The sequence below is a fragment of the Phyllostomus hastatus genome, unplaced genomic scaffold (genome assembly GCF_019186645.2).
Source record: "Phyllostomus hastatus isolate PE091 unplaced genomic scaffold, TTU_PhHast_1.1 phas_contig_36, whole genome shotgun sequence".
In the NCBI taxonomy this organism is placed as follows: Eukaryota; Metazoa; Chordata; class Mammalia; order Chiroptera; family Phyllostomidae; genus Phyllostomus; species Phyllostomus hastatus.
In genome coordinates, this window is record NW_025333862.1 from 4,322,920 (window position 1) to 4,347,042 (window position 24,123).

The 24,123-nt window shown below is 41.1% G+C and overlaps 1 protein-coding gene across 2 annotated transcripts; it reads right to left on the minus strand.

Annotated features, from left to right (window-relative positions):
* Positions 1 to 5,189: 5,189 nt before the first annotated feature.
* On the minus strand, positions 5,190 to 13,390 carry PPP1R15B (protein phosphatase 1 regulatory subunit 15B). Of its 2 annotated transcripts, none has more exons than XM_045841443.1 (2): positions 11,616 to 13,390; positions 5,190 to 7,842 (listed from the first exon to the last, which is right to left on the minus strand). In XM_045841443.1, exons 1-2 carry the CDS (start codon positions 12,777 to 12,779, stop codon positions 7,585 to 7,587), a joined length of 1,422 nt encoding a protein of 473 aa, XP_045697399.1. In that variant the 5' UTR covers positions 12,780 to 13,390; the 3' UTR covers positions 5,190 to 7,584. The 2 variants fall into 2 exon arrangements, with proteins under 2 accessions (XP_045697399.1, XP_045697396.1); XM_045841440.1 differs by having other exon boundaries at positions 10,863 to 13,390.
* Positions 13,391 to 24,123: the final 10,733 nt, after the last annotated feature.

A 24,123-nucleotide genomic window follows, 5' to 3' on the forward strand; every position in this document is an offset into this window, starting at 1 on the left:
GGAAATAAAGCCTCAAAACACTGATTGAAAACACCCTGTGGGGGTTGAGGTGCCAGGAGAAACTCCCAGCCTCACAGGAGAGTTCACTGGAGAGACCCACAGGGTTCTAGAACATGCACAAGCCCACCCATGCATGAATCAGCACCAGAAGGGCCCAATTTGCTTGTTGGAAGCGGTGAAAATTAGGCTGTTCCCTCTTGGACCCCTCCCCCACATACAGAATCACAACCAAGTTACTGGGTTCCCCGGCCCTGATGAACACCTAAGGCTCCATCCCTCACTATGTAGCATGTGCGACAAGCCAAAAAAAAAAAAAAAAAAAAAAATGGCCCAAACAAAAGAACAGATCAAAGCTCCTGAAAAAATACAACTAAGCGATGAAGAGATAGCCAACCTATCAGATGCACAGTTCAAAACACTGGTAATCAGGATGCTCACAGAATTGGTTGAATTTGGTCAAAAATTAGAGGAAATAATGAAGGCTATGATAAGAGAAATAAAGGAAAATATACAGGGAACCAATAGTGACGGGAAGGAAACTGGGACTCAAATCAGTGGAGTGGACCAGAAGGAAGAAACATCCAGCCAGAAAAAAATGAAAAAACAAGAATTCAGAAAAATGAAGAGAGGCTTAGGAACCTCCAGGACATCTTTAAATGTTCCACACCTGAATTATAGGGGTACCAGAAGAAGAGGAAGAGCAACAAGTGGAAAACTTATTTGAACAAATAATAAAGGAGAACTTCCCCATTCTGGCAAAGGAAATAGACTTCCAGGGAGTCCTGGAAGCTCAGAGAGTCCCAAAGTTGGCCCCAAGGAGGAACACACCAAGGCACATCATAATTACATTAACCAAGATTAAAGATAAGGAGAGAATCTTAAAAGCAGCAAGAGAAAATGACAGAGTTACCTACAAAGGAGTCCCTATAAGACTGTCAGCTGATTTCTCAAAAGAGATCTTACAGGCAAGAAGGGACAGGAAAGAAGTATTCCAAGTCATGGAAGGCAAGGGCCTACATCCCAGATTGCTCTGTCCAACAAAGCTTTCACTTAGAATGGAAGGGCAAATAAAGTGCCTTCCAGATAAGGTCAAGTTAAAGGACTTCATCATCACCAAGCCCTTATTTTATGAAATGTTAAAGGGATCTACCTAAGAAAAAGACAAAAAACATGTACACTGTAATGACAGCAAACTCACAATTATTAACAACCACACCTAAAACTAAAACTAAAACAAACTAAGCAAACAACTAGAACAAGAACAGAACCACAGAAATGGAGATCACATGGAGGGTTATCAACAGGGGAATGGGAGAAGGAGAGAGGGGGAAAAGGTACAGAGAATAAGTAGCATAGATGGAAGCTAGGAAATAGGGGGAGGTTAAGAATAGTATGGGAAATTTAGAATCCAATAACTTATGACACATGGACATGAACTAAATGGGGGAATGTGGGTAGGAGAGGGTGTGCAGGGTGGAGGGGAGTGAAGGGGGGGGAGGGACAACTGTAATAGCATAAGCAATAAAATATATTTAAAAAAATAAACCTCTGTAAATTCCTGAAGTTATTAAAAAAAAGAAAAACCCACCTCTTACCCTCCTCCCTACTCAGTTAAATCAGGCTAAAATAAAAGAAAGGAAAAGTACCACAATAATGCAGTTGCAAGGTGCCTCGGTCACTGCAGGCACAGGGGGACTGTATGCAAACACGCAACGGCTTCCATTCTGCACCCCTGCAAGCAAGTGGGTCCAGGGCAGCCTCTTGGAGCCAATACCAACCTACCTGAGGGCAGTCCTGGTTATCCACCAGGTCTTGGCTACCAGCTCCAAGGGAAACAGGGAACATCAGCATGAAAACCCAGCCCAATAGTTCTTGAGGTTCTTTACCTCCTTCCAGGCCAATCACATGTACAGCTGACCATAACCAGACATAGTGATTCTCCATGCCCTGAGCGGTGTGGCACCATCTCTCTCCTTTCACTGGGAATGACTGCCCTGATGCACAGGAATGCGATACAAAGCTGAATGCTGAGCCAACAGTCCAGTAAAAATAAAGCCCTAACTGGAAAAATTCCAATACACAAAACCCAGCGAATATCCCCATGCCAGACTCTCAGATGTCACCTCGTCTCCTAAATCACTATATTCATTTTATTCATTGTTTGAGTTCAAATACAAATATAAATCTTGGTTCTCACAGGAGAAACAGCCCCCAATTCTAGGTAGTTACTACAAGCTAGGACGTTTTCCATCTTGATCATTTATACTGAGAAATGACCTCCAAGCTAGCAACAGCCATTAGGTTAGTAATAGGGATCCACCAGGCACTCCGAGGTGGTAACACCATCTAGTGGAATTAACAGAGGATCTCGAGCGATCCAAAGCCGATCTTTTTGTCAAAAGGGAGTGGGACTGAAACCTCTGGTGCAGTGAGAAGATACTTTTATACTTCAATACAGATTATTAATTACAAGAGAAAAAGTCTCAGCTGATTTGATTACATATTAAATTCATAAATTAACCTGCACCTTATTAATGACATTCAAATTAATTGATGTGGTATCCCTAGCCAAACTAAAATTTGTAATTACATTCTACAAATTTAGAGCTTATGCAGCTTCTCTCTAAGGACCTTTCAGTTCTGTGCTACATCATCTATGATTGCAGAACATTTGTTTCTAATCAGACATGGCTGTGTTGATGGAACCTTGGTAGAGGTTAGATGATAGGTGACTTGATTAACTCATTTAACAAATACCTGTTGACTATCTATGATGTCCCAAGCACAGTTCTAGGCTTTGCCCTCAGAGTAAATAAGACATACAATAAGACACACTCCTGCTCTCTCCGAGTTTACAGACCAGTGAGGGTGGCAGCAGACGAGAAACAAGTAAAAATGTTAACGAATGTCAGAGTGAGCATAATTTTAAAAGGAAAATGAAAGGGAAGGGCAGGGTTGGTGGTTTGGGTGGTAAGAGGTCTCTTGGAAGGAATACGAGATCCAAAGAGGAGCTAGTCTTCTCATGATGAAAAATTTTTAAACCACCATTTCAGAACATACATCCAGATGAGCTTTTTTCAGAACTCTTTTGGGACTCCTCTCCGGTTTCTGCTTTCAGAGCTAACGTATGGACTCCATTAAGAAAAGCAAGCGTGACTCAAAGAAGCATAATCCAGCTTTGCTTGGACCCTGAACACCTTCGGAATATTTCTGATAGTTATTCCAGTCTCCAAGTGTATACATTAACCTAATGTTCTGGTCAGGAAATGTGGGATAAGCTCTGAAGAGATTTAAGAACTCTGTGAGGTCCTTTCTTCTTGATGGAAAGTATCTCTAAGAAACACAAACCTTGGCACCTGTGCTGTTCTTATATTGTGAAGGTCTTCTTTCTTCTAGGTAAGGATCTATAAAATAAAACAGCAGTGAAAAAGAATTCTGCAAAGGCAGGTGGAAACCGTAGGAAAAAGATAATACTGGGATGAAGGGAAGGGTAAAATAAAAGATTAAAAGAACCAAATCTGAAAAACAGCTCCAAAACTTCTTCCCTTATACCTCAGCTTTCTAGACCTTAAGTTCTCATTAGATCTCTAAGGTACCCTCCCTGTGGGTCCAGCCACCCACTTTCCATCCCTGCTTAGATGCAGGCGTCTACCAATGGTAAAACACTAATGTAACTCAGATGTTACATAGCAGAACATACCCCTACCTCCGCGTGTTCTCATTCCATGTGTGAAATTATTTCTCTGAATTCCCCAAGTCAAACCTGTCACTGAAACATTTTAATTGAAAGCTTGTTTGATATATCCTCAAAGTGAACAAGGTTAAAAAGAGATCTCTATTTATCCTATTTATTACACCTATTATAGATTTTGATCTCATGCTGCCTCTGTATTTTAAAGTCATAACTGATCCACACAAACTTAGTCTTGCTGGAGCAAATCCAAGGAGAAAAAGTCTGTTTTGCATTGATCACAGAACATTCAGCTAAGTCTGTAAGTAAAGAATCCTAATTTCCAATGTAGGAAAATTCCAAACACCTGAAAGTTTTTATTTCATAATCAGTTAAATGATGATCTATCAAAAACCTCTTTATACACATAAAAAGAAATTAAGTCTCTCACCTCAAAATGGCACCCTGGGCAGCATACTTACTTTTAGACAGTACTAAGAATACCTTTATATAATTCTATATTAGGTACTTTTATAAATGACACTTTTTATGAGAAAAAATTATGTCCATTATTTTCAAAAGGGACATAGAGGATCCAATGTCCAAATTCTATGTGTAACTATCGAAACTTCTTGGGTCAACAATTAAGTATTTGCTTTAAACTTTCTATTAAAGTACAAAAAGCACAGAGCACAATTTATACATCAGGACAGTCATGCAATAAACCTGGCTTGGTATGAATATAGCTATTTGCATATATCTCCCTGGAAAGACATCCAAAAATGCTTAAATTAACCCCAAGATGGTAATATAAGAATAACCTAGGGCTGTCAATTCAACTTGTGCTAACCGCTAATTATCTGCAACTGTTAGTTTCTTTCCTTCCAGTTCAGAAATATACCTTTAAACTTTCTTCATTAGCTAGGAAGATCCATATGCCTTAATCTATTAACAGGCTTGCTATAATCCAAATGTCTCTTCTTTTTTCAGGATAAAAAATTGTTTGTTCTGATGTTACCATCAGATTCAAAATTATACACGGGAGATCATCATGATTTACAAAACCATGGTTATCATTAATAATCACAAAATAAGAGAAGTAGATTTACCTGCTACTTAGGGGAAACTCTATGCTAACACCAGCATATGAATTTTACTGCTTCTGTAGTTATTTTTAATTTCACTGTTTTCTTTGCAGCCGAAGTAGAGGGTTGGAATCAATCAATTTTGGATTCTAATCCCCAGTCTCTAAGTGGGGCCTTTCATACTCAAGGAACCAAATTCTCCTTCCTATTACTGAAATGTCATTTGCAATTTTAATATTTGCCCCATCGCCATTCCTGCCCTTCAGTCAGCTGAGGTGCACTTTGCATGTCACACAGCCTTTCTAAACCACAGAAGTATGTCCCGCCCCTCCAAGCTTCTACAAAAATACCTGATTTAAACCTGAAAATCCTGCTCAGTATTTCTGAAACCAATGTGAAGTATTATGAAACACAAAATATAAACCAAAATCATATTTAATAATTGCAAATATATTTATTACGTGTTACAGGTTAGTTAAGTTATATACAAAATTTTACTATAAAATCCCAACAAATGTTATATTTTACTCACTGGATCTGTAGAAGCCAATTTAGAAGTCTTCTAGTCCCCTAAATTCACCTTCCTTAAATTATAAAAAATAAAATCTGATAGTATTGATTTCACGTTAAAGATGAAGAGGTGCTGTAATTAGATTTCAACACTCAAAAAGAGAAATTTTACCTGTCTGTACAAAGCTTTTCATAAGCTTCTTTGACACTTAAAGCACCACTGCAAGACTCTAAATGTATAAATTGTTTGATTAAAATTTCCAAGGATTTTCTTTTTAAGATGGTGGAGGTTTAAGTTTGTTCTAACAACTAGGATTGGGATGAAACTAACAAGAATTGTTATCCTTCAATTCAACTTAAAAAATGGTACTTCTGTCTCTCTCATCAGCCTCTGAGCAATTCTTTTAAAGGAGGGTAGTACATGGGAGAATTGTTAACCAAGCTGCTATTCATTTGGTAGTCAGGTTGAGGTTGGAATCCCAAGGGAATAGTTTCCCACAATCCAATTAATGTCAAGATATCCTTAAATAGGGTAGAGGTGCTAGATTTCAGAAACACAAAACACAACCTAAATTTCTGACATAAAATAGTGTACTTCATTCTGTTTTTAAAAGAATGCCTTTGCATTTTCAAAAAGCTTTTTTTCAAGACAAATAATGCCTTCTTCCCACTTGACACAGCTGGTGCCTGAAACCAGCCTGCTTCATAGTGTCGTGTTTTCTCTATGATTACCTAAAGTGGAGGGGCTCAAAACACCTTGACTAAGGGCTCTGAAAAAATGTGACCAACTTCTGTGTTGTTGCACTCTCAGTGTGTTTATGTACGTGTGTACACACACATTATAGACACTAGAGGCAGTTCTTAGAGCAAACCAGATAGAAATAATAATCAGGTAGATTACTAACTGAGGTAGTAATTCTGCAAGCATTTCTGATGAAAAATCATCCCCACACTGAAACAAGTTAAAAATTAAGAGATCATCTATCCTACTCGTACTTCCCATTACCTGTGACAGGAGATACATGGACTAAAAGCAGACCACTAAAGGAGCTGGATAATTCCCTCAGCCTAACAGATGCACACCATGTAGAGCTACCTAAGTAAGCCAAGCAGTCACAGCAAAAACTTGGATTCAAAAGCAAACTTTGGGCTACAGATATTAAGACTTTATAGTTGTTAAATCTATAGTTCTACCCTTTCCTTGAAAGTATAGGGCTTGCTGCTTTCATTATTCCTTCTCTCTTTATTGAAATAGAACACAATAAACTTGGATGCTGGCTGAAGTCTCTATTTTACATCTCAAACTAGAAAATTCAGAGCTGCCCATTTCCAAGTTTATGGTGTCACCCAGACAGGTTTGAAAAGTGACAGTGCTGAGGCCGTACATTAGTAACACTGATTTCCTGCTGAGAGCATATATAATAAAACCAAATTGCTCTGATATCCCCTCTCTTCTTCCTAGGAAAAGTCTAGGCTTTTAGTTAAAAAATAAATATATGAGTGAATGCCTATGATATAATTATTACTTTCTGGTGCCTTTTACAATTCCCATCTGTTAATAAGATATGGGAAAAAAAAGTTAACTGGAAACTATAATAACATATACAGAACCCTCTCCAAAAAAAGTTTGAACAGAAATTAAATATATTAGATGTTAAAATGTGGCAAAAAGATACAGCTTTCCCAAAGTAACAGAGTACCACACACGGTTTTGTGGCAATCCTTGGAAGTATATTAGGTATAACTTAATCTAAAAATAAAAACCCACCATATATTTTTCAGCCCAAGTTATTCTTCAAAGAAAAGTAAGTGACACAAGATGATGTATCTTAAATTGGTAGCGTATATAAGATTATTTTCTGAGCCTTAAGGTAGAAGGGCCGAATCACTGAAATAAGAAAATACAGAGAAAACATAAAAGCCCACTAATTTCAGAATGTTAGAGGGCCAAAAAAGAGCCCAAAGTTTTTAAACAGGTACACATAATTTAAACGGAAAATGGGCTTTGAACCCTATATTGTTTCCCAAGAAAATAAGTTTTGAAAGTGCAAAATTACACCTTAAAAGTTTCGCTCTGCACCTCACTAAACAAACAACATCCAAAAACTCATTCAACTAAATAAAACAGGGGAGGATTATAAATCACACTATCTCATCCTTCATTATCAGGGCTTGGCTTCAACCCTGGACGTTTCTGAGTGGGATATTCTGCAAAACAATATTAAACGAGGTTGCTGGATCTCAGCCGCATATCCTTTTAAAATAAAGTCAAAGGACAGCTGCCAATTTTTGTTTTAAAAGAAACCTCTAGAGGAGGAGTCAGTGTACACTAGGGCCAGAGGCTATCAAACCATCTGAACACGGCTGCACAACATCAAGTTCTTTGAAGCATGTTTTCTGGAGTCTACGAAACATTCTTTCTCTGTGCTCAAATGTCAAGCAATATCCAATAGCGTCTTCTGTTTCTTGAATTCGTTTCTGGAACCTGCATCCATCCCGAGCAAATTCCTCCCATGGTCCTTTTCGGTCCTCGTCACCACTTACATAATACTCAGTAACTTCTTCAAGGAATGTTACCTATAAAGACAAAGACTAATCACTCTTTAAGATCTTACAATCATCATTGAGATAATTAACCCTTTTTGCTACTAATTCTTCAGAATATCAGGTCTCAACTATAAAAGGAAGTTAAAAAAAGAATGAGTGCTGACTAGATGGCATCTGAATAAGAAGCAGTGGGCATCTTGCCATTTACCCTCCCCCTTTTTGTTTTTTTATTTCAATAAAATGCATACAGATGAGGAGCTGTGATTTTCTTAATATTATTAATCCTTACTTTTTAAAAATCCTTAGTGAAATATAATTCTGATACTCTTCTTCCAATATTAACAAATATTTCCAAACAAAAGATTTCAAAAATATACACCTGGAAGGCAATGCTTTTATTAGGTGAGAAACATCAATCAGTTGCCTCTTGCACGCCCCCAACTGGGTACCTGGCCCAAAACCCAGGCATGTGCCCTTACTGGGAAACTGAACCTGGGACCTTTCCACCTTTCTGGTTTGCAAGACAACACCCAACCCACTGAGCCACACCAGTCGAGGCAATACTATTCTTATACTATTATTTTTGTAATCAGAATACACGAGAAATTTACCTTACAAAGTACAGCAAAATTAACATATCTTTAAGGCTATTAATACTATAAGAGACTTTGTAGTTAAGATAAAAATCCTCCCTGTATTCCTCAATATGCTATCACCATGTATGTATTCATGAGAGTGAATATTATCATATACATGATCACATATAATGAGTGACAGTCCCTGTTATTCGCTACTTAATTTCTAATATAGAAGTTTCTTTGTAAGATATCAAACTCAAGAGTAACTAAGTACTTGCTTTTAAAGTATGTTCAATAGTTTCATCAGCTAATCCCACTGTGGCCTACCATTTTCATTCCCTTTACATCAGGCCAACAAATGCCCCGGAGAACAATTAGTAGGTATGTAAACCTTTACTAGGTATTGCATTCTAATGTCACTTATTCATTGTCACTAACATAAATAATAACAACATTTACATAGTGTTTACCATACACCAGGCTCTTTCCAAAGCACTTTATAGTTTTTATCTAATTTAATCCTCATATCAGCCCTATGGGGCACTATCATCATCTCCATTGTAGATAAGCAGACACGGAGAAGTTAAATGACTTCTTCAAATCACACAGCTTCTATTATAGTATAATGAGGATTCAAATCCTGAGTATGGCTCTACAATCTGTCCTATGACTATGTTATGCATTTTAAATTCAGATCTGAGAGCTTCATTATAAGAACTTGGCAGTACCGATTATTCCCATATACCTGAAGAATGGCAAGTAGCCAAAGGCTGTCAAATAATTTGACCATATTTTAGACATAATCTTTTATACAGGTTGCTTCTAGTTCAGTCAATAGTCTCAAACCTAGTTGACTCATCCCATTTTTACTCAATGAGTAACCTAAAATGAGACACGCAGCTGGCTTGATGTCCCTAAACAATAAGAGCTACCATTTAAAGGTAAAGGCAATGAATTACAAATTTTATTTACTCGTCTCATCTGAATTATGCAATAATTCATGTGGTATTATTATTATTCCCATCAGATAAATGAGTGATTCAAGGCCATGAGAGGTCAAGTTACTGCCCAGGTTTGGCTGTATTCCCAAATCTCTTGGACCTAACCACTCGGAGTAGGGAACACGGGTCTCCAGGTGTCAAGTGCTCATGCCATTTCCAGACAATTTCTTAGCTATTCATTATATAAGTCACTGTGTTAGTGGTCCCTTAAAAAGACAGAGAAAAAGCTCTTTTACGATGACATTTAGAGAACTGTAAACTAAAAATTTTTAATGACTTATTTTGCATGTACAGATAAGACATAAGATTAACACATTTAAAGATATTTTCTACCCCACAAATAGTTTCACAGTATTAAATCAGACATTTGGAACCAATGGATGAGGGTAATGTCCACTGGAAACTCCCTGATATTGCAGAATCTGAAGTGAGTAATTCACCCACTCCCTTCTCTGTCCAAATAAAGGTACAGGGAACTAAAGAAACTTTGTCTTTATTAATGAGATATCCTGTGTGTTTGGGGAGGATTTCTCTCCAATTAATAACTTTAGCTGAATAAACAATGAAGAAAACAAAAAAGCAACTCAAAAGACTGGCAAAATAAAGTTAACCTGACAATGTTTTGAACAATAAAATACTCAATAAAGTTTTAAGATTAGCCTGGAAATTGGCAGCAACTACTTAAGATAAACCATGTAAATTGACCATCATTGTATTACATGACTATTAAACTGTAGTTGGCTAATAATAACTAGTATTGCACTTTTTTTCTTTATTTTCCCCTCTACTGCCCCCCACCATTCCCCTACCTTAGTTCATGTCCATAGGTTGTAGTATTGCATTCTTAAAGAAGAGGTAGTATCTCCTGTATTGTTTTGACCAGCAATCAAAATCATGTACCTGACATACAGAGTTTTTAATACTCAAATTGTTGCCTTTCATGGCAAAAACCAAGTAAATCTGACTCATTTCCAGATACCATCATCCCTCTGGGTTCAAATGGACAGGAATGAAGACACTTATTACGACATCACATTTAACAACATTTAAAAACTCCATGGCTATACTAAGACCTTCCCAACCTCCAGAAAAAAATTAAATCATGTACACATAAGGTTTAATTTTTCTGTTCCTTAACAAAGAGTGAAAAGTTGAAGCTTGTAGGCATAGAGCTCAGAGTTGCCAACTCCAACAAAAATGGCACTTTCCTGCTAACACGTATACACTGGCATTTTCTATTTGGCCAGGGACAACACTCTACTTGAGGGGGAAACAGAAGGTCACTTCTCAATCCAAAGATACGGACTTTAGAAGCTTAGAGGTCTTCTTCAAACATATGTGCTGTTATGCCTCCAGAAAAGTCATGCCACCATATTTAACTATATCAAATCAGTCTGTACAAATTATCAGGCAAGTTAAAAGACAGAAACATAAAAATATACATATACCAAAAAAAGGAAAACAAACAAACCTTTTTCCTCTTGATATGTGTGTGTCTTTCTCCAGAAAAAGCCCCACCCTGTACCACATCTGGAAATTCACTGTCTTGGCTCCCTAACAGTTGCAGCTCACAGGAAAGTAAGGTGTGACACTCAGACATGGCTACAATGGGCTCAGATGGCCTCTCTGAGTCATGACAGCCTTTCCAATTTTTCCCTGATGTTTGAAAGGGAGCCTTAAAATTTAAAAGGTTGTAGGGATCATCCGAATTACAGAAAGAGTTCCACAGTTTGAGACTTTCTGCTTCATCTGCACTAGATTCCCAGTCATCTTCCTCCCCAGAATTATGGTCAGGAGACTCAGGAAGTCTTCCAGTCTGGAAAGAATTCTCTAGGTCAGACCCATCAGACAAATCCTTCTCTGATCCGGAAGGGTCTGGAGGAACAATTCTGGCAGCAGTCTGAATCGCTGCTGTAAAGTTTTGGGGATTATAAGGATCTACACTGTAGAAAGAGTTCCAAAGGTGAAGCCCTTCAGAGTCTTGTTCAAGGTCTGATTCTGAGAGTGAGCTATCACTATCAAAACCATCATCCTCAGCTTCCTCATTCCAATCCTCACCTCCTGAATCAGAACTTGTTTCGAGGTCACTGGATGCACCTCCTAAAATGTAATCTATCAGTTTGTTACCACACGCTGGTCTGGCAGAAATGGAAAGACCATTTTCTATGTCTGAAGAGTCAACTACACTTATTTGGTCCTCCCCAGGCTCTCTTTCCATAGGTACCTCACAAAACGGACTGCTTTCCGAAGGGCCCTGTTTTTCCAAGGCAAGAGGAACCTCTTGAATCAATCCTGTTTTTTCTTCTGTGGATTCCTGGGCAGTTCCGGGAACGGCTCCAGCTGGGGGAACGCACTGTGTCGGACTACCGCTGCAGGGCTTCGGATCCATCCGGAGAACGTTGTGTTCCTCTTCCAGGCTGTGGTAACCATGATCTTGGTCAGGGGTGGGTAATGCTTGCCCCTTGTTAGCCTGCTGAAGGAATTCCAGCCGTTTCGTGCGAATATGGTGAATTTCTGGCAGGCCTTCTCTAGAAAGAGGTGGGCATTCCTGCCACGAGGAGCTAGTGATCTCTGCATTCAGGGGCTGGGGTTGAGAATGGTCCTCAGGCAGACAGCTGGTTTCTGGGCTTACGGTCTGGAAATCAACTAGTTCACCACCTCCAATGCCCTTCTGAGAGCTAAGCTCTACCCGAGGATGGCAGTCCAGATAAGAGGTGTTCAGCAAATAGGAGACGGCGCTGAAATTGCTTAAGTGCTGAATGTTTCGAGGCCAGAAGGAGGAAAGGCTAATTTTCCGGTCAGAGAACAGCCGAGCGTGAGGGCCACTCTGCAACAGCTCCACTCCCCACAGTTGCTGCTCAAAGAGAAGAGTATGAGCGTCAGAGTCCGAGGCTCTTCCCTGGGCTTTCAGTTCCAATTCTGGATCGGAGGATGTGCACTGCCAGTGGAAACTCTCCGGTACCCAGCCCAGAAGACTGGCAGCTGAGTCGGCTGAGGGGTACAGCTCCAGCGAACTCACAGGTTTCTGGGCGGCGGGGGAGGCCAGTTCCTCCTGAGCCCTCAGGGCTCTCAGGGCGCTGTAGCCTCCAGCGAAATCCAGCCATCTGGTCGGAATCATGCCACCCAAAAACTGGCTCCAAATCAGCAGTTTCTGAATAAGGCTGGGGAGCGGCGAGACGAGCTGGGAAAGCACCTTCATCCAGTAGCTGGTCCGAGCCTCAGACCGGGTAGAGCAAACTGGTTTGTGGTCCCGGGGTTCCTCTGCAGCAGGAGGTGTGGGAAACCTGCCAGTACCAGGCGGCGGGGGCCGAAGGGAGAAGGGCAGCCGGAACAGAGGACCCGCTCGGGTCCCCCGACTTCCCCGCGGCAGGTCCGCTCCCGACTCCATTGCCCCTGCTTGGCAGCCTGTGGCGTGGTACGCAGACTAAGCAGCTGGACCTCCTACGGGATCCAAGGGAGGCCTACACGGTACCAGCCTCACCTTGCGGAGGAATCGGCACGCCACGTCGGTCCCCGGGCCAGCAGAAGAGCCAGAGAAGGCAGCGGCTTCGGCTTTGGTCAGCAAAACACAGTCCGGAAAGGCAGGCGCAGAACGTGACGGCAGCAACAACATCCATTCCGGTGGGGAAGAAGCGCCCTAATCCGCTAGAGGCCTCTCCACCATACAGAGACCTCTCGCGGCAGCTGCGTGACTTTCCACCAGAAACAGACCGTTAAAAAGCCCCTCACTGCGCGCCCCGGAAGCGCTGGGCGGCAGGGCAGGTAACAGACGCGGGGACAAACCCAGTTCAAAATGGCTGCAGGGCCAGCGCCGATGCTGGTCAGCAAGCAACCGGATGGGGAACTAGGACACCTCCGCAACACCACCAGCTCTGAGCCACTGAATGTCCCTAACAGAGCCCAGCGGGCGGGCCCTTCCGCGTGCTTCCGGGCGCGAGCGGCTGCCTGCCCCTGACTCGGTCCCTGTCGGCTTCCTTACCCTCTGTAGACAGGGCTTGCGCCAGCGAGGTTGCATCAGCCAAGGTCTGCGCTTTGCGCATGCGCACTTGCTTCTTTGTGGACTTCATGGAGCGGGTTCCCTCCCCGCGCCCTCTGCCCTGCCCTGCCCCGCCCCACCCTCGAAGCGAAAATGTTTCAGGAAACTCCAGAGGTTCTTAGAATCCTTTTGAGGACATAATGCACGCCCAAGTGTACACACTTATTTCATATATCGGGGTTCAGTGCTAAACAGATGATCACCCTAGATGTGAGTTTAATAAGCATTGGACAATGCTGTGTAAATATACCTCTAACAGTATTAAAACATTAATCCGGAGTGAATAGTAATAGAAGCGAAAAGACACAAGTGAAAAATGAATCACTCTTTTGCGTGTATTCCTGCCCCTCGATTTTAGGATTTCTAAATCACTCTTTATCTTTGCCTGGAATGTAGCTTTGAGGTTCTTCAGCGTCCAATCCACGTATACCAACCTGCTCACCCCCAAGGAAGTGTAATTTCTTGTTTCTCAGGTGGGTCTCTATTAGACTATCTTTTTTCAATGGGGCAAACTGGATTCACAGAGGAGGAAACATAGTCCCTAGAACTGTTTAATCTCTTTAATACTTCCCAGCAGGCAATGCCCCCAGAACTATAGGATACAACATTCAAAGAAGAAACCACAGACCATTATCCTTTGAAACAAAATTTTGTTTAACAATTTTAGCTGCTATATTTGATTCTCTTGGGAGTTTGGTCTTAGTTCATTTCCTTATTCCTGCTAAAACGTTTTAATCAACACCCTTAAAGTCAAGTATCTATGGGAGTAAAAGACAGAAAACTGTACTTGAACAATTAAAATAAAATTTTAAAAAACATCAAGTATCTATTACAGAAGGAGGACAGCAGTAATGGGCACTAGGGACAGCAGGAAGAGCTTTCAGAAGCCAGGAGAAGCCCTGTTTCTCCTGCTTCATTGGCTCTGCTCAACAAACAGCCAACTTCTTTCTAGAAAACTAAGAGGTCCTCAATTTCTATGGTTTTACCCCTTATTATACTATTCATATCTCTGGAAAATATCTCATTTTCAGTCCTAAGAACTTCAGAAAGATGGATTAGTAGTAGGAGTCAGTTTAATAATAGAAAAGAAAGAAATCCAAATATGCACATTAACTCAGAAACCTCAGTTTCTTTGAGAAGTGAGGCTAATAACTCCTCTTTCAATGGGTTGGTGAGAGAACTAAATTCTTAATACAGAGCCTAGCCTAGATACAGTAGGGGAACAAACATCAGTTAATATTTGTTATTTATCAGCTAATAATTGTTTCCCATTGCCTACAGAATAAAGACTATGCAGACTCCTCCTACTATACTCTTCCAGCCTTTCCTCAAGTAACTTCCCTTTATGCATGTTATGTTCTAGGAACATTGAACCTGCTTTATGCCTTTATTCATGTTGTTTCTCAGCCAAGAAAGCCCTCACCTCCCCTGTTATATACCTATTCATATTTCAAGGTTGAACTCAAATGTCAACTCCTTGAAGTCTTTGCTAACCTCCTCAGTCAGAATTGTATTATACTCTTTTAAAGTACTTAACTCACTATATTATAATATACTGCATGCCTATTCTCTCCTGCTGGTCTCAGTTCCATAAGGGTTGTGTTCCGATACCTAGCATATTGGTTCCCAAAGTATAGTCTGGGCACCCTTGGGGATCTCATTTTAAGACCTTTTCAAAGGATTCTCAAGGTCAAAAATAATTTTTTAATTAAATGTCACTTATGTTAATGTGTATTGGGTTTATTCTTTTTAAATAAATATTTTTCAATTCCTCAATTTTGAGTTCTAAAACAGTAGCTACCAATAGATAAAACCTACATAAACAAAAATTTCTTGGGATCCTCAATAATTTCTAAGAATGTAAAGAGGTCCTACGATCAAAAAGTTTAGGAACCATTGACCTAACATGTTGACTGGCACATAATAGGTGCCAAATAAATGTTGACTAGAAGACTAATAATGCTTTAACATACTAGCATCTTCCTTATGACCAGGCATCTAGTATTCCACTCTCAACATTGTCTGTCACTAACACTACTTACATGATCCTGAAGAAATTTTCTAAAAACTTTCTTTTTTAAATTTTATTTTAATCATTGTTCAAGTAGTTTTCTGTCCTTTACTCCCATTCCAGCCTACCCACCCATCCCTCCCCACTTCCCTCCCATTTCCACCCCCCCTAGTTTTTTCCGTGTGTCCTTTATATTTGTTCCTGTAAACCCTTCCCATTCTCCCCTGAAATTCCCTCCCTCTAAAAACTTTCCTAAATGGAATTCCCCTTCCTCCAAAACATCTAATCACTGGATACATAATTTTATTTTTTAAAGGGGAAAAAAATCAATGGCTAATACTGTTTCACTTGCCTTAGAGATGCCTAGAGACTCCACCCCACCAAACATAGTGGTCCACCCAAACTGCTTTTTCCATATGAATGGCTGGTCTCAGCTCAAGCTGCACAACTTCCTAAATTCTCTCAAACAAGTAACAGCTGGCCTCAGCGAGCCCCAAGCCTGACACTAGCAGCATCAGCCTACATTCACAGCTTGGCTTCACCTGGGAATCTCCAAGCCAAGCAAAAGTAGCAGCTATGTCAGATTCCTTTATGGTTCAAAGCAGGGTAGCCCTGGGCAAAACACAGGTGGGGACTGACCTTGGCCTGCATCACCCAAGAAACCCCAAGGCCAACATGACCACTGGATAGCTGTAGACCATGTCAGAACACCACCACCCTGCCCCCGCACAGCTGATCCTCCACAGAGGGCAGAGGTTGGTGGTAAATGGTCACAGCCAATCCTTGCTCCTGACTGCCCTGGGTAAATCCCTCCCATTGATCTACCAAAAACAACCAAGGCTCAAGTACAAGAGGAGGGTGTTCTCAGCCCACACGAAGGGCTCACCTCAAGTACCTAGCTTGGGTGATAAGGGAGACTGTGCCACTGCACCCTACAGAATACCTACTATATTAGGCCACACTACCAAGACATGGAGTCAAAGAAGCTCTACCTAATACCTAGAAACAAACATAAGAAGGCTTCCAAAACAAGGAGACAAAGAAACAGGGCCCAAAAGAAAGAACAGATCAAAACTCCAAAAAAAAAAAAAAAAAACCTAAACAAAATGGGGATAAGCAATCTATCAGATGCAGAGTTCAAAACACTGATTATAAGTATGCTCAAGGAACTTAGTGAGGACCTCAATAGCATAAAACAGATCCAGTCAGAAACAAAGGATACACTAATTGAAGTAAAGAACAATTTACAGGGAAATAACAGTAGAGTGGATGAAGCTGAGAATCAAATCAATGATTTGGAACATAAGGAAGCAAAAAACAACCAATCAGAACAAGAAGAAAAAAGAATCAAAAAATAAAAAAGAAGATACTACAAGCAGCCTCTGGGGCAACTTCAAGTGTTTCAACATTCACATGACAGGGGTGCCAAAAGGAGAAGAGAAAGAGCAAGACATTGGAACCCTGTCTGAAAAAAAAAAAAATAGTGAAAGAAAACTTCCCTAATTTGGTGAGGGAAACAGGCATGCAAGTCCAGAAAGCACAGAGAATCCCGACTATGATGGATGCAAAGAGGCACACTCCAAGACCCACCATAATTAAAATACCAAGAGTTAAAGATAAAGAGAGAATCTTAAAGCAGCAAGAGAAAAGAAGTTAGTTACCAGATGGTTGCCAGATCGGAGTGGGTAAGGGGAGAATGGGTGAAGAGGAGAGGAGATTAAGAAGTACAAGTAGGTAGTTACAGAATAAGCAAGAGAATGTAAAGTACAGTATAAGAAATGAAGTAACCAAAGGACACACGACCTATGGACACGAACAAAAGTGGGGGGATTGCCTGAGGGACTAGAGAGTGCTGGGTGGAGGGGGGCAAAGGGGGAAATTCAGGATAACTGTAATAGCATACTCAATGAAATATAATTTAAAAAAATAAAGGGGGGAAATGCAATCAGAAAGTATTGAAAAGCTATAAAAATATGTGACTGCCTTGTCAATCTTGACAGGTAAATAAAGAGTGAGCCAGCCTCCTCTAGCCTGCTATCAGCTAAAGGGCAGAGAGGCAGGGCAGCTCTGTACACAAAGATAACATGTTGCTGTGTCTGTGTACATGCTGGTAAAGCCAAGAAGTCTTTGGACTGGCACTTTAGTAGATCATTTCAATTTTAGTTACTTATGTTTATTTTTAAGGAGTTTGCTAGGCCTGAGGTAAAAGGTGTATAGATTTTTACTTCATTTTTCAGCATTAGTACCACCTCCAAAATCTTATTTCCAAGCATTCCATACTCTAGACACCACCTCCTTTCTAACTCACTGTCTTGGTGTCACTTATTCAGTAACTTATTAACCCCCAGAAATCTCAAAAACATTGCCATTACCAGTGTTTTGTGATTCATCCTCCTTCACTTCCCTCCTTACTGAGCATAAATTCCATAATCCAGCATTAAAACTACCCCCTTACAAAGACTCTTGCCCTACACCTACTCCAACATTCTTCTTTGGCAAGATTCCCGCCTTAGTTATACCCAACTGTGCAGTTGTTCAGAGTCTACACCCTTGCAGCTAATCAGTACTGGAGAAAAGCACTAAACTATGCTGACTGACGCCCTTCCTGTTTGTGATCACAAATTTCATCAATGCCAGACACTGCTACAGATATCTATATCCATAGTAGCTTTGCTTCTCCTACACTGAGACTGTTTCACATGTTTCTTTTTTCATATCTCCAGCATGCTCATAAACATTCTCAATTTATGATCACACTGCATACTTCATTGAGAAAATACATACAATTGGACTTGAATAACCTCGTTTTTCCATCACCAAATTCACCAATTTACCCACACCTGGACCCACACACTCTGCCTTCAATCCCATTACAAACAAAGAAGCTTCCTGGATCCTGTCCCTTCATGTCTATTCATGGAATTCTGCCCTCCCTTATCGCTTCTTTCCTGTAACATATAATTTTCTCTCTCAAGCCACTAGAGCACTCACATTAACATAGATTAACATCACCTATCTTAAAAATAAACTTTCTCGAGATACATGCCCCTCCAAGTTTTTGCACCACTACAGCAAAATTTCTCAAGAATTATCCATGTTGGAGTTCTGGCCAAGATGGAGGTGTAGGTAGATACGCTTCCCTTCCTTGTACAACCAAAAGAAGGATAACAACCAATTTAAAAACATAAAACAATGAGAAGTGCCAGAAAATCAAACTGTATGGAAGTCCAACAACCAAGGAGTTAAAGAAGAAATGTTCATCCAGACTGAAAGGACAGGCGGAGGTAGGAAGCTGGGACAGAGAGGATGCGCAACAAGGTGGCGGCTGGCAGACTGGGGTGGGCGAGATGGCGGCTGGTAAACCAGAAGGTCCCACATTCGTGTGGGGATAAGCCGGGAGGAACACTGGGAAGTGAGACAAACCTTGCAACCCAGGAATCCAGCACTGGAAAGTAAAGCCTCAAAAGCTCTGGCTGTAAAAACCTGTGAAGGGGCCAGCGGCGGAAGAAACTCCATCTCACAGGATTGTCCGTTGGAGAGGCCCATGGGATCCTACAATGTACACAAGCTCCCCCACCTAGGACTCAGCACCTGAAAGGGCACAATCTGCTTGTGTGAAGCAACGGAAATGACGGAAAGTGGGGTGAGAACTCGGCAAGTGAGCCAGCAGTGTTATTCCCTCTCTGACTCCTCCCCCACATATAACGCCACAACGCAGCAACGTGGGTTGCTCCACCTTGGCTAATACCAAAGGCACCGCCCCTTACAATCTAACAGGAACACCGAGACAAAGAACTATGGCCCAAATAAAAGAACAGATCAAAACTCCAGAAAGGAACTAAGCGACAAGGAGATAGACAACCTATCAGATGCAGAGTTCAAAACACGGGTAATCAGGATGCTCACAGAAACAATTGAGTATGGTCACAAAATAGAGGAAAAAGTGAAGGCTGTGCAAAGTGAAATAAAGGAAAATGTACAGGGAAACACCAGTGAAGGGAAAGAAACCAGGACTCAAATCAATGATTTGGAACAAAAGTAAGAAACATTCAACCAGAAGAGAATGAAGAAACAAGAATTCAAAAAAATGAGGAGAGACTTAGGAACCTCTGGGACAACTTTACATGTTCCAACATCCAAATCATAGGGGTGCCAGAAGGAGAAGAGGAAGAGCAAGAAATTGAAAACTTGAACAAATAATGAAGGAGAACTTCCCCAATCTGGCAAAGGAAATAGACTTCCAGGAAGTCCAGGATGCTCAGAGTCCCAAAAAAGTTGGATCCAAGAAGAAACACGCCAAGACTCATGGTAATTAAGTTACCCAAGATTAAAGATAAGGAGAGAATCTTAAAAGCAACAAGAGAAAAGGACACAATCACCTACAAAGGAGTTCCCATAAGCCTATCAGCTGATTTCTCAAAAGAGATCTTACAGGCTAGAAGGGGCTGGAAAGAAGTATTCAAAGGCATGAAAGGCAAGGACCTACATCCAAGATTGCTCTATCCAGCAAAGCTTGCATTTAGAATGGAAGGGCAGGTCAAGTGCTTCCCAGATAAGGTCAAATTAAAGGAGTTCATCATCACCAAGGCCTTAGCATATGAAATGTTAAAGGGATTTACCTAAGAAAAAGAAGATAAAAAAATGTGAATAGTAAAATAACAACAAACTCACAACTATCAACCAGTGAACCTAAAAAACACAACCAAAAACTAAGCAAACAAATAGAATAGGAAGAGAATCACAGAAATGGAGATCATATGGAGGGTTATCAGTGTGGAGTGGGAGGGGAAAATGGGAGAAAAAGGTACAGGGAATAAGAAGCATAATTGGTAGGCACAAAATAGACAGGGGAAGGTTAAGAATAGTGTGGAAAATGGAGAAGCCAAAGAACTTATATGTATGACCCATGGACATGAAATAGGGGTTGTGGGAATGATGATGGGAAGGGGGGTACAGAGTCGAGGGGGATAAAAAGGAGGAAAAAATGGGACAGCTGTAATATCATAATTAATAAAATATGCCTAAAAATACAAAAAATTATCCATGTTGATGGTCTTCACTTTCTCATGACCTATTCTCTTTAAGCTACTCCAATGTGGCTTTCATTCCCTCCATTCATTCTAACAGATCTTGTCAAAGTCACCGAGAGCATTTTGCCAAATCATTCTCTGTCATAGGTTGAACTGTACTACCCTAGAAGATATTGAAGTCCTAATTCCCTAATTACAGTATCTTTGAATATGTCCTTATTTGGAAAAGTCTTTTGCAAGTTAAAATGAGGTCATTAGGTATGCTCTTATCCACTATAACTATATCCTTATACAAAGGGAAAATTCGGACATAGACAAACATACACACACCGGGAGAACACCATGTGAACATGAGGCAGACACTGGGGTGATGCATCTACAAGCCAAGAATGCCACAGACTGCCAGTAAACCACCAGAACCTGTGAAGTGGCATGGAACAGGTTCTTCTTCTCAATCCTCAGAAGGAATCAACCCTGACAATACCTTGATTTTGGACGTCCATACTCCAGAACTGTGAGAAAAGAAACTTCTGTTATTTAAGCCACCCAGTTTGTGTGGCTTTGTTATGGCAGCCCTAGGATATCAGCAGTACTTGTCTGTAGGCTCCCATGGCACCAATTTCTTGGTTTCCATGCAATTTCGGTGGCTCCTCCTCCACATGTCGACCTGCATCAGAGCTCAGTCCACCCGTTGTTTTCTAGCCTCTCTAATCTAAGTGATCTCATCTAGTTCCATGGCATTCAATGCCACCTAAGTGCTGAGGACTTCCACATCTAAACTCCAGACTGACCACTCCCATTTGCACTTTGGCCCTGAGACACTGCCCTGCAATTACCTGTGTCCCTGTCTGCGTCCCGAGCTGTACTGAACTGGAGGACAGGACCCACACCTTTATCATCGTAATCTCCACAGAGCCCAGTCCTCACCCGACCCCAAGGAGGCTGTCAGTGTTGCCTATTGACTGGACACCTCGCACCAGTCCCACTCACTACAATTACCTCACAGCTTAAAATGCTGCCTTACTTTTAACCCTTCAAATCCAATCTAATCTTTGCCTCCCCAAAATTCCCAGCAAGTTGGGTTACTTTATTTTTGCCGCCTCTCTTTGAACTCAGAGAACCTGGCCTCCTGGGCTTCTTTTCTCTCCTCCTCAGGCAACCCCATTCCTCACTCCACAAGCTCTCACTTTCACTCCCTCAGGGTGGTTCAGATTTCTACCCCATTTGGCCAAGAAATTTCCTTTAACTAAGACTCTTGCCAGACCCACGTTCTAACTTTCTTTTAAAAATATTTTATTTATTTATTTATTTTTAGAGAGAGGGGAAGGGAAGGAGGGAGAAGGAAAGAGACATCGATGTGTGGTTGCCTCTTGTATGCTCCCTACTGGGGACCTGGCCCACAACCCAGGAGTGTGCTCTGACCCAGAATCAAACCAGTGACCCTTTGGTTCACAGGCTGGCGCTCAACCCAATGAGCCACACCAGCCAGGGTCCCACATTCTAACTTTTAAAAGGTCCCTTGGGACTTGTCCAGCACTGCGGTTACCCCTCAAAACCACTTAGAAATACAGCAAGCGACACTTCCTCCTGTTTACTACTAAAAATCCCTTGGAAGCCCCATGAAATTTCTCAGCATGAAATATGACACCCCCCCCCCAAGTTTTGAAAACTTCTGGGTAAAATGCTTGAACAAAGGTCACATAGCCTTCATCTTCCATTTGGGGTATTCAACTCTGGGCTACGGCTCTGCTCTCTCATAAACTGGGTTTGGGTAAATTTGGGTGCATCTAACTAGGCAGTGACTTTTTTAAACGTACAGGATTGTCTTTTATTTTTATTGATTGATTCTTTTTTTGAGAGAAGAAAGAAGAGTGAGAGCAGGGAGAGAGAAAAATAACATCAGTGTAGAGAGCTGACCAATAGCTGACCTTTGACATAGTCGGGTCGGATGAGACGCATCTGCACAGCAGAGGCGACTGTGGCAGGATCTCCTGTCTATCTCCTCCTGTATGCCTGTCCCTGCTAGCAATAGGTGGTAGGATTTTTAGATACCTGAGTGTTATAACAAAATATCTGCACGATGCCTCTGATTCTGTGTGGAATGATTTGCTGACCACAGAACAGAAATCCCTAACAACCTTAATGCTGCCTACTCCCCGACCTGGAAAGTTAAGGACAAAATTAAACTATGGGCAGACCAGCTGCCAGAATGCTGGAGGAAGCTGTTGCTAGGAATGTCCCTTAAGAAGTCACCACTTAAAGCTCAAGATTTATTAAAGCCACTACCCCTCCCATACCCTGGACAGGAATGTTTATTAATGGGACCAGGTGGGTAAAGAAGCAAGGGGTTGTAGTTGAAAATAATCTCAATACATGGAAATGAATACAAAATATGCCCACCCCCACAAGATGTATAAATCAAGACACCTAGGTAGGAAACCAGTTACCTAACCTAGACAAATCTAACCTCAACGGACAATAGCTAACTTCTATATAACCTATAAATCACCTCTTGCACCCTTTTAACTCAAACCAATCCCTAGAATTTTAATAGACACCTAGTTACTAGTTGGCATCTGAAAGTTTGTGCCCGTATAGCTTTGTTGGCTACCTGATTAATGACCCTCTTGGTCAAAATAACCTTTGTTTAACATGGTTGGTCTGTGGGACCTCCTGTAATTTTCGGTTATTTCTTTAACATGATTGATCTGTAAAAGTAAAACCTTCTGTAGTTTTTGAAGTTATTTCTATGGTAACCGTTTCTGTTTTAATAATCACACTACGCATTGAATGTTGTATAACCTCCCCTATGAAAATAAAGATTGACTTTTCTCGGTGAGTCAGTCGGGCCCAAAAAGCCTGACTGTCCTCCAGCACCCCACCAGGTGTCTCGCTCCATTCACTTTGCCTTAGCCATTCCTCCTTCGGGGACCCTGAGACCCACCGAGGCTGGACCCCGGCACATCAGTTTGTTGTTCCACTTATTTATGAATTCATTGGTTGATTCTTGTATGTGCCCTGACTGGGGATCTAACTTGCAACCTTGGCATATCAGGACTCTATAACCAACTGAGCTACCATGTCAAGGTGAGGACTATCTTAATTTACCTTTTAAACCTCAACCTGGTACCTGGTACAGGACCCAGCATACAACTGAAGGCCTGTATACCCTGTGAATGGAGGCATGCTAGCTGAACTAGGTAGTCCTGGTAAGCACAGTAAATGGCAACAGAATTAATAAATGAGCCATATCTACTTTCCAGGGTAGCTGTAATAAGAAATGACATCATATATATTAAAACACTCTGAAAACTAACATATTACACCATTTTAAGGAACTGTATTTAACATGGCCTAGAAGGAGTCAAATAAACTTGCACTCAAATTCCAGATCCAAGCTGAGTGGCTGTGTCCTTAGTAAAATTCTTAATCCCAATGAGCTTCAGTTTCTTCATCTGTAAAATGGGGATAGATAATAATGCTCACCTGTTGTATCAAGTTGTGAGGCTCTGTTTAGTGACACATGTAAAACATCTAGTGAAGTGCACCAGTATATGTAAAAGTTACCATTTGTAAACCATTAGTATTATTTTTCTCTTGTACACCAGATGTTTACTCTAAACATGTAAACATTAACTGATCATGAAAACGATAG